The sequence below is a fragment of the Osmerus mordax genome, chromosome 14 (assembly GCF_038355195.1).
Source record: "Osmerus mordax isolate fOsmMor3 chromosome 14, fOsmMor3.pri, whole genome shotgun sequence".
Taxonomy (NCBI): Eukaryota; Metazoa; Chordata; class Actinopteri; order Osmeriformes; family Osmeridae; genus Osmerus; species Osmerus mordax.
In genome coordinates this window covers 6058798-6072326 of record NC_090063.1, presented here as the reverse complement: position 1 = coordinate 6072326, position 13529 = coordinate 6058798, and the positions used below count along the sequence as shown (strand labels likewise).

Genomic DNA, 13529 nt, shown 5'->3' with positions numbered 1-13529 from the left:
AAAAATACTTTTATTAGACGTTCTTTCTTAATTTATTTCTCTCTCTCACCGTCTCTCTTTTCCTCTCTCTCTCTCTCTCTCTCTCTCTCTCTCTCTCTCTCTCTCTCTCTCTCTCTCTCTCTCTCTCTCTCTCTCTCTCTCTCTCTCTCTCTCTCTCTCTCATCTCTATCTCTATCTCGCTCACACACACACACACACACAAACACTGACAAACAAAAACGTACTCCTGGCGGCAAGTAGGCCAGTTGGGTTCGTAATACTTGTGTAAGTATTCAGGAACAGAAAGGTTAGCCTGGTAGTGGCAGCTTTGGCATGGCCAGTATGGGTGTGGTGAAGACCCCTTCTTTCTTTGGTGGGAGCAGGATAGGGGAGACTGGGTAAGAGGGTGCTTAAACATGTGCCTGGCTGTGACTGTCTTACTGTGCATGTTCGTGTGTGTGTGTGTGTGTGTGTTGCTGCAGCTGTTGAGGACAACCATGTACAGTGATGTTTCACAGCAGGGGTAGTCTTGCTTTTGGTAGGTCAAATGGGAGAGAGGTACCCTGCCTAAGGTTGGAAACCTACCAAATACCTTTGATAAAACTAACACCAGGTGTAACTAATGATACTCTGGTCCTAATAGGTCTCTCGTTAATCCAAGAATTTTGGAAAAAAATTGTATCCGCCCCTGCCCCCTCTTTTCCCTCTGTGAAGCAAATTGTGTTGCCTCCTGGTATGAAATGCACTATATTGATAAAGTTTGATTTGATTCGAACCTGAAGCAACACTGACCCCGTGACCGTTCTCTGCCTCAGAGACGACTCTGTAACCCTGACTGGACTCACCCTCTTCTCCTCCCTTCCTCTCTCCAGCCATCAGTGAGGAGTCGGGCTGTGGTGACATGCGATCCCCGTGAGCGCCACAGCGCCCCCTGGCGGAGAGAGGATGCCGGTGCAGGCGGCCCAGTGGACCGAGTTCCTGTCCTGCCCCATCTGCTACCATGAGTTTGACAACAGCAGCCACCAGCCCATCAGCCTGGGCTGCTCCCACACCGTGTGCCACACCTGCCTGCACAAGCTGCACCGCAAGGCCTGCCCATTCGACCACACCGCCATCACCACCGACATAGACCTGCTGCCTGTCAACACTGCCCTGCTGCAGCTGGTCGGGGCGCAGGTACGCACACCTGGTGGTGGAGGGGGGGGGGGGGTCTTTGGGTGGGAGTAGATGGGGGTGGGAGATGTCCAGGACGGCACAGGTGACTAGTTGATGACAGTTGGTGGTTTCCAACAGGTCCCTGAAGCCCAGGCCGTGTCCCTCAACAGCCAGGGGGAGGTGGAGCATTATGAGGTGTGCAGGGTGTGTGTGGAGGACCTGGCTGTCTACCTCAAGCCCATCAGTGGAGGGAAAGGTAAACAGTGTGTGTAGGTGTGTGTGTGTTTTTACCCACCGGTATCGTTTTTTGTGTGTGTAATCCACTGCGTATCCAACCCCGTGTGTAGGTGTGTGTGTGTGCGGCTGTGATTGTGTGTGTGTGTACTCAGACATCCCATCTGTAGCACAGGGCCTCCTCTCAGGAGGGCGCCCTCTATCAGGCCATCTAGGGAGTCAGGTCACACCAGATTAAGCATTTCCTGTTTGTTGTTGGCCTCGGGTGTCAGCACTGCACAACCATGTGGTGGTTGTTAGGGGGACACATCTTTTCTCTTCCCTCTTCCTCTCCCTATCCTGTTTTCTTCAGTTCTCTCTCTTTCACGGGTTAGTGTTGTTTTAATGCTGTTGGCCGGAGAAGAGTGCTTTATAGAGTCAGTATCAAAAGGGCTTATAGAGACCTTTATGGCTTGGTCCTTGGGGGCTTTATGAGTATGAGTTACTGACACCTGACACTAACACACGCTGTAAGTTAGGCAGAGGTGAGGAGAAGTGACTGGATGTCTCTTATGCGCACTCTCTTCGAACTACGGTATTCAACAACCTGGCCAGATCCCTCATTTAAGCTGCGTGACCCTTGACCCTGTGACCTTTGACCCCCCTCCCAGGTGGGGTGACCCTGAGTCCGAGCGCGCTCAGTCGGCCCATGCAGAGGAAGCTGGTGACGCTGGTGAACTGTCAGCTGGTGGAGGAGGAGGGGCGTGTCCGGGCCGTGAGGGCGGGCCGGTCGCTAGGGGAACGCACGGTGACCGAACTCATCCTGCAGCACCAGAACCCACAGCAGCTCTCTGCCAACCTGTGGGCAGCTGTCCGGGCCAGGGGCTGCCAGTTCCTGGGGCCTGGTAAGACACCTGATACACACCCAGTGTAGGCGCGCCTCCCTTGTCCTGGTGTCCGGTGATGCTTACTCATAGGGCAGATTCTGATTGGGGGATAGCTTCTGCTTCCCACATCTGATTTGATCTGAGTTTATTTCATGTCTGAGGACACCAGCTGTGGCCCCCGTTCCTTCAGCCCAGCCAGTGGAGTTGTGTTCGTCTCTGGCTGGGATCCCAATGCACTCAGGTGTTGACGTGTGTGGGAGTCGTGTCATAGGCGTTGGTCTGAACTCCGTGCGTGTGTGCTCGGATGTGCTTGCCTGTGTGTTTGTGTGTGTGTGTGTGTATGTGTGTATACTCGTGTGTTTGTGTGCATATGCGTGTGCATGTGTGTGTGTGTGTTCTCAGCCATGCAGGAGGATGCTCTGAAGCTGGTTCTGCTAGCGCTGGAGGACGGCTCAGCCCTGTCACGGAAGGTTCTGGTTCTGTTTGTGGTCCAGAAACTGGAGCCGCGCTTCCCTCAGGCCTCCAAGACCAGCATAGGTCACGTGGTGCAGCTCCTCTACAGGGCCTCCTGCTTCAAGGTGCTCCTCACACACTCACACTAACACTGCATTCACGCACACACACACACACACACACTCACACTGCATTCACGCACACACACACTCTCACACTAACACTGCATTCACACACAGACAAACACACTAAAACTGCATTCATACACACACAACACGGCATTCATACACACACACACACAACACTGCATGGCCGAGGACAGCCAACTTTCAAGAACAGGACTCCCAGCAGTGTCAAGAGAGTTGGTAATCGGCTATGTGCTTTTGTGTGTGTGTTCCAGCCTGTAAGCATGGTTGACATACTTGACAGGGCAGGAATTTATGTAATTTACCCAGGATGCATCTGGGAGCTATATTTGATCTGGGGCTGCCCTAGCATAGAGGAATCAGTTGTTACTAGGGGCAACATCGACAGACAGTCTGACAGACAGAGACATGCATACAGCCAAAAAGAAACGGTGCAGGCTAGAGGTGTGTAATATACATAAATATCATATAAATACTCTACCCGGTCCTGGTGTCTGGTGATGATTACTCATAGGGCAGATTCTGACTGGGGGGGACCCCCCCTCTAATCTGATCTGAATCTGAGTTCAATAGTCTGAGGACACCAAACATGGACGGCCCCTGGGGCTGCATGTGGGCTGGAGTGTTGTGGGGGAGGGCAACTGACGGAGCATTACATCTCCCCCCCCTCAGGTGACCAAGCGTGACGAGGACTCGTCCCTCATGCAGCTGAAGGAGGAGTTCCGGACGTACGAGGCGCTGCGGCGGGAGCACGACGCCCAGATCGTCCACATCGCCATGGAGGCGGGCCTGCGCATCTCCCCCGAGCAGTGGTCCTCCCTGCTCTACGGAGACCTCATCCACAAGTCCCACATGCAGTCCATCATAGACAAGGTACTGCCATCCCCCAACCTCCATCTCATCTGGGACAGGGAGTTCACCTGCAGTGCTAACATGGACACAAAGTACATATCTACTTACTTCTCTAATGGAAAGAGACAAGAGAACTTCGGTATATTTGCTTTTAGACTGTAGCAGCTTCAGGCATACCCAGTCCCCCCCCCCCCCAGTGAAGTCCCTCACCAATGAGTGGCTGTTCTGTGCTTCTCCTCCAAGCTCCAGTCCCCAGAATCCTTTGCGAAGAGCATCCAGGAGCTGACCATTGTGCTGCAGAGGACAGGAGACCCTGCCAATCTGACCAGCCTGAGACTGCACCTCGAGCTTTTGGCCAACATAGATCACAACCCAGGTACCGTTTAGACCAGGACCCAGGTTCTACTGAAACAACCCGGTTACTATATAGACTACCACACAGGTACTACATATACACCACAGAGTGCTCAGTGTAAGTAAGTCCATGTGCGTGTGTGTGTGTGTGTGCGCGTGTAGAAGCGGCAGCGCCATCGTGGGAGGAGCTAGATAGTGTGATGCTGGCTGTGAAAGTGGTGGTCCAGGGTCTGGTGGAGTTCATCCAGAACTTCAGTAAAAAGAGCCACGAGACTCCCCAGGTACCCCCCCCCCCCCCCTCACACACACACTCTTACACGTGCACGCACAGAAGAACACAGTTGGTGTGATGACAAACCCTGCATAGTGATGATCCTTGTGTGTGTGTGTGTGTGTCCTCAGCCCCAGCCCAACAGCAAGTATAAGACCAGTATGTGCAGAGACCTACGCCAGCAGGGGGGCTGCCCACGGGGAACCAACTGTACCTTCGCACACACACAGGACGAGCTGGAGAAGTGAGCGAGCACGCACCCCCTGCACCCCCCCCCCCCCCCCCCACCATCACACACACGGACGCGCGCACACTCAACACTGCGTGCTCGTGGTCTTCCTTGTCCCTCTTACTCACCCACCCTCGCTCTGTTTAGCTCTGGGCTTTCCTCTTGTCTCACCTCTCTTCTCTCTCTCGCTCCCCCTCCCTCCAAGGTACAGGATGAGGAATAAGAAGATCCTCAGCGTGGGTCGGCCCTGCCCCCTGCAGCAGGGGCTTCTGGGTCAAGGGCTGAGTGTGGAGGCGGGGGAAGTCCCGGCCTCGGTGGGGGGGGCAAAGGGACCAGATGCGCGGGGGTCCCCAGTGGAAGGGCTCCTTTCCCACCCCACCCCCCATCCCCATCCTCAGCCCCAGCTGGTCTCGAGGGGAACAGAACTCATGGAGGACATGAAGAGGTCCGTTCCCAACGGCGCCAACGGGCTGATTGGACACTCCAGAACCTCCTCTGGTCCAACTGACCAGTAAGAAGCTGTTAGATATATCCTCACATAAATAATAATAAGACTTTATTTATATAGCACATTTCATACAAGAATTGCAGCTCAAAGTGCTTTACATAAATAAATAAATAAATGTCGTCTTAGAGACTTATTACACTTAGTCAGACATGTTCCGTTCAACTCAACTGTCTCTTTCCCTTCTCTCTTTCATTCTTCCCCTCTGTGTTCCTTCCCACTGTTTTCCATTCCCTCTCTCTCTCTCTTTCTATCCCTCCATCAGGAAGTCAGTCTCCCCTCCCAGGACCCCTGTCAGCCTCTCATCTTCAGGCTCCTCCCCCCACGTGTCCGGGGGTCGGGGTGAGTGCGTCTCTGGGCTTTCTAAACAAGGGCACTTCCTGTTCCGGGGACCGCCCCCTCACTCTCAGCCACACCCTCCTCAGTCAGAACTCTACTACCAGGAAGCCCGCCCAGCCTATGACACGCCTCCCTACCAACCATCCAGTGAGTACCACTATGCATGTGTCTGAGACACTGTCTGCCTGAGACAGGTTTACCTTGTAGGCTATAATTCTTGTCCGCTCGTCAGTGGCCTTATCTGTCTTCACGTATCTATCTGTCTAGACAATTAGGAGAATTATGTTGCGGTGAAATTGAGTTGATTCATTGTAAAAATGCTTGTTAGTGACTGTTGTCTGTCTCCTGTCTCCTAGGTAACTACTACCCCTCCTCTCTGCACCCTCACAAGCCATGCATGACTCGCTTCCTACGCTCCAGCCACGTGTCCGAGTCCTCCCTGCCCCCCTCCCTGACTTCCTCCTACTCCCAAGAGCCCCAGCAGCACCCCTCCTACCCCCCTCCTCGAGAGCGCGTCGGGCCCTACCCCCCTCCCCAGTACGGGGCCCTGCCCCCCAGCCGCGGGGTCTACGCCCCCCTGTACGACAGCCGGAGGGTGTGGCGTCCCCAGCTGTACCACCGCGAGGACGCCAGGAGCAACTCCCTCCCGCCCGAGGTGCTGCACACTTACCAGCCCCCTCTCCGAGAGCGCTTCAACTCCCTGGACAGCCCCTACTGCTCAGGGGGGGAGCACCGCGCGGCGCTGCACAGGGTAATGAATCGAGCGCGCCCACGTCGACCTGCTGCCATGTTGTTTTATCTGGCTTTGTCGGTTTGTTTGCGGCCCCCTCTCCTTCTGCCTCTCCTCCCGCCCACCTGTCTTGGCCTCTCCTCCCACCTTCTATCCCGTCTTTCTTCTCATTCTCATGAAGCCCCACAAGCCATCGCCTTCCATTCTCACTTCCTCCTCCTCCTCGTCTCTGAATTCATGATGCTATTCATGCCGTATTATCACTGTGGATGGTTTTGCGTTTGCGTGGCTGAAATCTCACTTCTCTATGACACCCCGCCCCCCCCCCCCCGCCGCCCCCGCCCCCCAGGAGCCCTGTGGGCGTGTCCCTCTGGGCTACGAGGACCTCTTCAGGAGGAAGCAGGAGCAGTGGGGGCATCAGCATGGCAACTGCAACAGGCCGTCCCAGTCCTCCCCCATCTTCACTGTCGACTTCGGAACGGAGGTAGGGCTGCTCGATGTGTGTGTGTGTGTGTATCTCCTTATGGCCCACTTTGACTAGATAGTCATATGGATCAAATGTCTACTTATGTGCTAGATCTATAACAGTCCCATAGGTGAGCAGGACTGTCTATTGGTCAGTCCTATGGAGCAGTTCTATTGGTCAGTCCTATGGAGCACTTCTATTGGTCAGTCCTCAGAGTAGTGCTTCTGAGAGAACAGTACAGTCCTCTGTGTCGTTGGCGTGGGTTTTACAGTTCAGTCCCAAATCTACGTCGTGTCCGAAGCTATTTTAGAGTGCGACTGTTGCCAGGCAACAGCGGGAGCCGGCATGTAAAGTGTGTGCATGTGTGTATTCTGAGAGGTTTCAAACGAGAAGTAAGTCCGATAACATACAGTACACTGTGACTCCCCCTTGTTTAACCACTGCGTCTTTTACTGTGACCCCTCTCTGACTCACATCCTGTCCTTTCCCCTTTACATCCCTCTCTTCTTCCTCTCCTCTTCGCTCTTCTCTCTCCCCTTGTTCCATCTCTCCTTTTGTCCCCTCTCTCCTTTGGTATCTCCCACTCCCTATCCCTGTCCCTCTTTACTGGCATCCCCTCTCTCTCTTTCTCCACACCTCCCTCCATCTCTCCTCCCGCGCCTCTCACCCCTACCTCCCGTCTCCCAGCATGTAGAAGGTGGGGGGGGTCAGTGTGTGGGCTGTCGGTATCGAGGAGAGGAGAGTCTGGCCCACTATTCGCCCTGGTCTTGTGGTGCCATCAGCAGCTGCATCAGCCCCTTTGAACCCGAGCACCACAACCACGCCTCCACTCACTCCTCCTGCTCTGAACACTCTGTGAGTCTATCTTTCTCACACACACACACACACACACACACATGCACTGTTCACTATTCATGTCCTGACTTTGTAAGGCTGAATCCAATATCCCACTTACATAACCATCTTTGTCTCCCCATTAGGAAGTGGAAGGGTGTGGAGGTGGAGGAGGAGGGGGAGGGTGTGGAGGAGGAGGAGGAGGAGGGGGAGGAGGCCAGCGTTGGTTGCATACGCTGGAGCCCTATCGTACGCTGAAGGAGGAGGACCCCATCATACCCTTCGGGGAAGGGCCTATCATCTCCAAGTGGGGCGCCATCTCCCGCGCGGCACGGACCGGCTACCACACCACCGACCCCGTCCAGGCCACCGCCTCCCAGGCCGGTGCACGCACCACGCCCATCAACTTCAGAGGTACGGAGGTCACACCGGCGCATGCCGACGCGGTTGACGTGTCGGCCATTCTGGCCGCAGTTTTCTGGTGTGTAACGTTGAAACGAGTGTAACGTTGCTGCGGCGTGGTCTGTGCCTCCAGACTACGGCCCTCACCTGGGCCACGGGGACTACAGGTGGAGCTCCAGGGGGTCCGACTCCTCCAGCCACTCCAGCTTCCTAGAGAGGTACACACGCGAGCGCGCTTGCAGCCACACGCGCAACCACACACCCACCCATGCACACGCACTGCTTCTCTCCAAGGCCCTACGGTAGTCTTCCTACGACGGTCGTGTAGGAGGCTTGTTCGTGACGACTGTGTAGGAAGTGTTGCTGCTCTCCTCCTGGCACCTCTCCGCTCCCTCTCTTCCCCCTCTCTCCTCCCTCTCTTTTGTGCCGCTGTCAGTGTCTCTCGTTCTGTCGTCCCGGACTATAAATAGAATCGGCCGGTTGTTTTTCTTGCTCACGATCCCTGGTGGAGACCGTCTCTCTCCTCCTCTCTCTCTCTCTCTCTCTCTGTCATCTCTCCCGCTTACTTTCTTTGTCTTTTCTTTCTCTCTTTGTGTCCTCTACCCCTCTCTCTCTCTCTCTCTCTCTCTCTCTCTCTCTCGCACGCACCCACAGGGATCAGAGAGGTGGAACCCATCGTTGTGATGCCACTGTCAGCACGGCAGACATCTTCCACACTGTAACAGCTGCTTTTCCTGTGTGTTTCTTTCCTCGGCCTGTGCGCGTGTGTGCGATCAGCGATCAGCTGTGTGTGTCGGAGCTGCAAGGCCGGCGGCGGTCCTCCAGCGGCGAGGAGAAGGTGTGTGAAGAGTTGCGTCAGCGAGAGTTCTGCCAGGACCGGGCCCAGAGCGAACCGGACAGGGACATCGAGCTGGAGCTGTCTGTCCTGGATATGGAGGACAGGGACACTCACAATGACAAGTGTGAGGTGAGAGGAGAGGAGAGGAGGGGAGGGGAGGGGAGGGGAAAGAAGGGAGGAGGAGAGGAGGGGAGAGGGCAGGGCAGGGTTGTGTCTGACTGATGCTGACGTGTCTATGTGTGTCTCCAGGAGTCTTTAGACCTGGGAGCTCCGCCCCTTCAGGACCCCCGCCTCCTGGCCCCCCCCAGCATGGACCGCCAACCCCCCCAGACAGACCCTCCCTCGCCTGGCAGAGCAGACCCTCACCTGCTGAAGAAGATGGCCTTCAGGTGAGCAGGGCTGGGGGGGGGGGGGGGGGGGGCGGGAGAGGATCCTGGGGATTATCTGAAAACAGATATCTGTAGCTTTCTGTCTCCTTCACAGGAAGTCACTGTCCCCGGGGGGGCTAGCCATGGGGAAGCTGGTTCTGAGGACCGGACCCCCTCGCCTGGGTGACACCACCCGCCCCAAGGCGGGGGGTGAGATGCTGCTCAATCGAAGTTGAGCAGGGAAGGGAGATCCACCTCCACCTCGCACTCCCTCCACCCCTGCTCACACACCACCTTCTGGCTTCACCCAGACCGGCACCCCGTCTCCTGTGCCATCACCAGGGTCGCCAAAGGATCATCCGATGATCCCAGCCTGTCTGTCACCCGCTAATCCGAGGGTGTGCAGCCTAGCCTTTGACCTTTCATCGCCCCCACTGTTTAGAGGTGTGCCCTGGGAAAAGAAGGAAAAGATGCGACTGGAACAAAAACAGAGACTCTCAGTCCATCCACACACTTCTCTTATACAGACTCTTTCTCTCTGTCCCCCCCCCCAACACACACACACACACACACTCACAACGACTCCATCATGCCTTATGTCCTCTCCCTTCACCATCCCCACACAGGGTCCCCAACTCTCCATGATCCACCAAACAAGTGTTTGCTGTTGCTTGATTTCAGTGAGATGCCTGTCTGTTTGTACGTTTGTTTGTTTGTTTTTTGCGACCGCTCTTCACCGCCTCTCGGGGCGATGGCTCGACATGGCTGGGATCCATATCGCTGAAATGTTTACATGGAGTTGTTAGGGAGGTGAGAGGAGTTTAGGGAGGCTGTTGTGAGGAAGGTGGGAGGAGTTTAGGGAGGCCGTTGCGAGGGAGGTGGGGGGAGTTTACGAGGCTGTTGTGAGGGAGTTTAGGGAGGCTGTTGTTAGGGAGGTGGGAGAATAGCTGAACCTTAGTCATCCTCCAGAGCAGTGGGAACCACACTGAGCCCATAGCGACAAAATACTGTGTATTCAGCAGCTCTGGAGATGACGTTTTTTTTGTTGCATGTTGACAAGTTTCAAGTGTTTCGCCGAGTACAACGAGCAAGCTAGTTAGGGGACATGAACCATGTCCTTGCAGTAGGTCATGCTCTGGAGTCCTTCTCTGGGCTTTCGTCTCTCTCTGTTTCCCCCTGACGTCGATCCTCCCTCAGTGCCAGGTCAGCATTGGCTGTCGTCGGCTCAATGTTGTCTGTCTTCCGGTCCATGTTGTCTGTCCCCAGATCAGTCTGGAATGCAGTGTCCCTCGTTTCAGATGGTATCTGCTTGTCATAGATGTGAATCTAGGCAATGTTATCCAACTGTGTGATTCAGTCTCCGGCTACCAAGATGTAGTTTTGCCAACGGAATCACTCTTTTTGTACACAACCTGAGGCCCTTCTTTCCTAGAACTGTAGGTTCAAATACAGGCTTTAAAACCCATGATTTATCCATGGCGACTGACAACAAGCGAGTGTGAACAAAAGATGGTTTGCAGATTTCACTCAGAAAATCACAGCCAGTACTGGTAGACCGAATGGAGTACTTTATTATGCCTTGCTGTCTCCACTTGTTGCGTTGTGAGGAACACCATCCAGTATGTGAGTGCGAGTGCATGTTCAAGATTATTTTGTTATTCTTAAAGCTTCAGGTCCTGGTGTCTTGTGTGTGTGGTGCCTCTAGATGAGTCCTTCAGCAGCTTCTCTCCCCCCCCCCCCCCCACAGTGACCCTCCCTCCCACAGTGACCCATCCCCCCAAAGTGACCCTCCCCCCCACAGTGACTCTCCCTCCCACAGTGACCCTCCCCCCCACAGTGACTCTCCCTCCCACAGTGACTCTCCCTCCCACAGTAACCCACCCTCCCACAGTGACCCCCACATTGACCCCCACAGTGACCCACTCTCCCACATTGACCCCCACAGTGACCCACCCTCCCACATTGACCCCCACAGTAACCCACCCCCCCACAGTGACCCCCACAGTGACCCTCCCTCCCACAGTGACCCCCACAGTGACCCACCCTCCCACAGTGACCCCTACAGTGACCCTCCCTCCCTACAGTGACCCACCCTCCCTCATCTGCTCACTTTTGTGAACCGTGTTGTTATGTTTTCATTTGAAGCATTGCTAACTTCTGTGAAGTTGTTGTCTAAATATTTTGTATCAGGATCTCGCCTTTTTCGTTGTTCTTTTGAGCTTCTTAGAAATGTAGTCCTTGTGTAGTACATGTTGGAACAGGGCCTTCCATGCTTGGTGTCAAACTAAGCCCTTTTCTCCACTCTCTCAATGCACTAGTGATTTGAGCAGGTATATCAGTGTAAACAACAAGATGAAGGTTCTGTAGTTGACTTCTGATCAGCTGGTTTACAGTAAAATGCCGCCATGTATCTTGAACCTATCAAATCCACTCAGATCACCTCAAGGACACAGGCAGAGTAGACTAGGAGTAGGACACAGGATCAGATGGGGAATCGGGGCAACAGTCCATTGTTTCACTGCAGCGTTTGGTATTGTCTGTCCTCTCTGGAGAAATGGACAGGGTCATGGCTGACGCTAATCTCTCCTATTTATAATAGGGTTTATTTTTATATTTGTCTTAGAGATGGCAGGCAGACAGGGGAACAGGGAGGCAGAAGATAAACAGATAGACGAGCAAGCAGGCAGGCAGACAGGATTAGTGAGGGACAACTTGACAAAGCATGTTTTCTAACCTACACAGAGAGGCTGGCTGTACCAGACATGTATCTGTTATAATACTGTTTACTCTCACAATGACTTCTTGTTGACTTGAACTGACCCGTCTTACTCACGTACAGTATTTCTATTTCTCCACAATACCGGTTCATAGCTTCAGTTACCACAGCCTCTGGAAGTGCTGTACATTACATTAGCCTTATTGCTACATTTATACTGATTGTGATGTCAGAGATTTTAGTAAGAAGTAGAGCTGAGCCTCTCTAGACCTTAGCCAATTACATTAATTTAACTAATTTTTGTGTATTTGATTAGGTTCACTCTGGGACTGGTCTAATTGCTACATTGCACAAGGTGATATAAATCAAGTTCACCACAGGTATTGAACGGTATTCGCAAATAGCATTTGTCCCAGTTGCATTCTCCTTGGTTGTGTTTTTGCCACTACTCCATTCTACCCTGCCTCCTGTAGTTCCGTTGTATTCCAGCAGGGTGCTATATAATAGTCTGTGCTGTCTTCAGGGAGGAGTTTCGTTGCTTAGCTACTGACATTGGCAGCACTGACATTGTCTATGGGTGTGTGCAAATATTTTATGTTAATTTAACTTGTTGATGATGTATCTTTTCACGATATGTATGTATTCATGGAGGGATTTCTTAATGTCTGTATGTTTTGCTAAATTTCTTTCATGATGTATTCCTATCATCTGTGTTGGACAGGGCTAGGTACAGTGCAGTTGGGGAGAGCGAGAGTAACATTACAGTACTGCTGGGATAGTTTATTGATCGATTGACTGGTTGATGACTGATCACTGCACTAAACTTCTTCCACCCCATCACTGCCAGTCCAAAGGTTGTGATCCTGCCAGTGTATCCCTACACCCCTAGTCCCCCGGGCCCAGCATGTGGTCCGGTCCCCCTTGTTCTGGCGGAGGAATACATGGTGATATCGTAGTTGTGATACAACGCCCTCAGCGCTGTAAGTGAGCTGCACATGCCCACTGTGTGGCCACGCCAAATATTGTAGTTTGCCTGCAGGATTTACAGTTAAACGCTTCAAATGGTTTTATTATCATATTATTATTACTGATTATTATAAGTACTACCACATTTGGTTGATGTTGTGGTATTTTTCTCTGGATAGAAGTCTGCTTTATTTGAATTTTGAAAATTTGCTGACTTGTCAATGTTAACTGAGAATGGTCTTATATTGTATGCAAAACAAGCCTGTTTCTCTCTTGTACAACAATGATGGAGCTGGTGTTTGAATATTCATGTCTGTATTAGACATTTCATTTGAAAATCTATTGTTCGATTGATAATGTATACAAACTAAACGATGGTACACATCTGTCATTGTATACAGCTGGTTCCATCATTAGATGGACTCTTACTCAGTTCTACAAGCTGTAAACCTGATACTTAAGTGGTGACAAAGGGACAAATCACATTTCAGAGTAACAGCATACAGTTGTCCTCATAAATAATACTGTCTTTATTCCACTTTCTTTGGAAATATGACATGTGTAAAGGTATCCCCTTTTGCTTACAGCATTGCAAGAAAGGACTTTGGCTTAGACCTGGTGTGTTTGTGATTTTTGGCCAACAGTGATTCAGTTGATCATTTTAATGTTTCTGCTTGGCCAGGTTACGTTCTCCTGTAAGAACAGGCATAGTCAGATGGAGATTTCAGCACCTGAAACTGCATGCTACAATAAATTGAAAAAGTAACAAACAATAAAAATGATTTTGTTTTCTGTATTTTGCGCCTCACAGATGCCACAAAGGGAC

At 52.5% G+C, this 13529-nt stretch overlaps 1 protein-coding gene across 1 annotated transcript; it reads left to right on the top strand.

The window, feature by feature from the left end:
• Positions 1-872: 872 nt before the first annotated feature.
• On the top strand, positions 873-10944 carry rc3h2 (ring finger and CCCH-type domains 2). Its single transcript, XM_067250789.1, has 18 exons — positions 873-1155; positions 1273-1390; positions 2019-2252; positions 2637-2812; positions 3506-3706; positions 3929-4061; positions 4202-4320; positions 4442-4554; positions 4745-5050; positions 5310-5530; positions 5740-6134; positions 6463-6597; positions 7267-7434; positions 7560-7827; positions 7949-8033; positions 8593-8782; positions 8903-9042; positions 9137-10944. The coding sequence occupies exons 1-18, from the start codon at positions 925-927 to the stop codon at positions 9255-9257; spliced, it is 3354 nt and encodes a 1117-aa protein (XP_067106890.1). The 5' UTR covers positions 873-924; the 3' UTR covers positions 9258-10944.
• The last annotated feature ends 2585 nt before the right edge of the window (positions 10945-13529 follow it).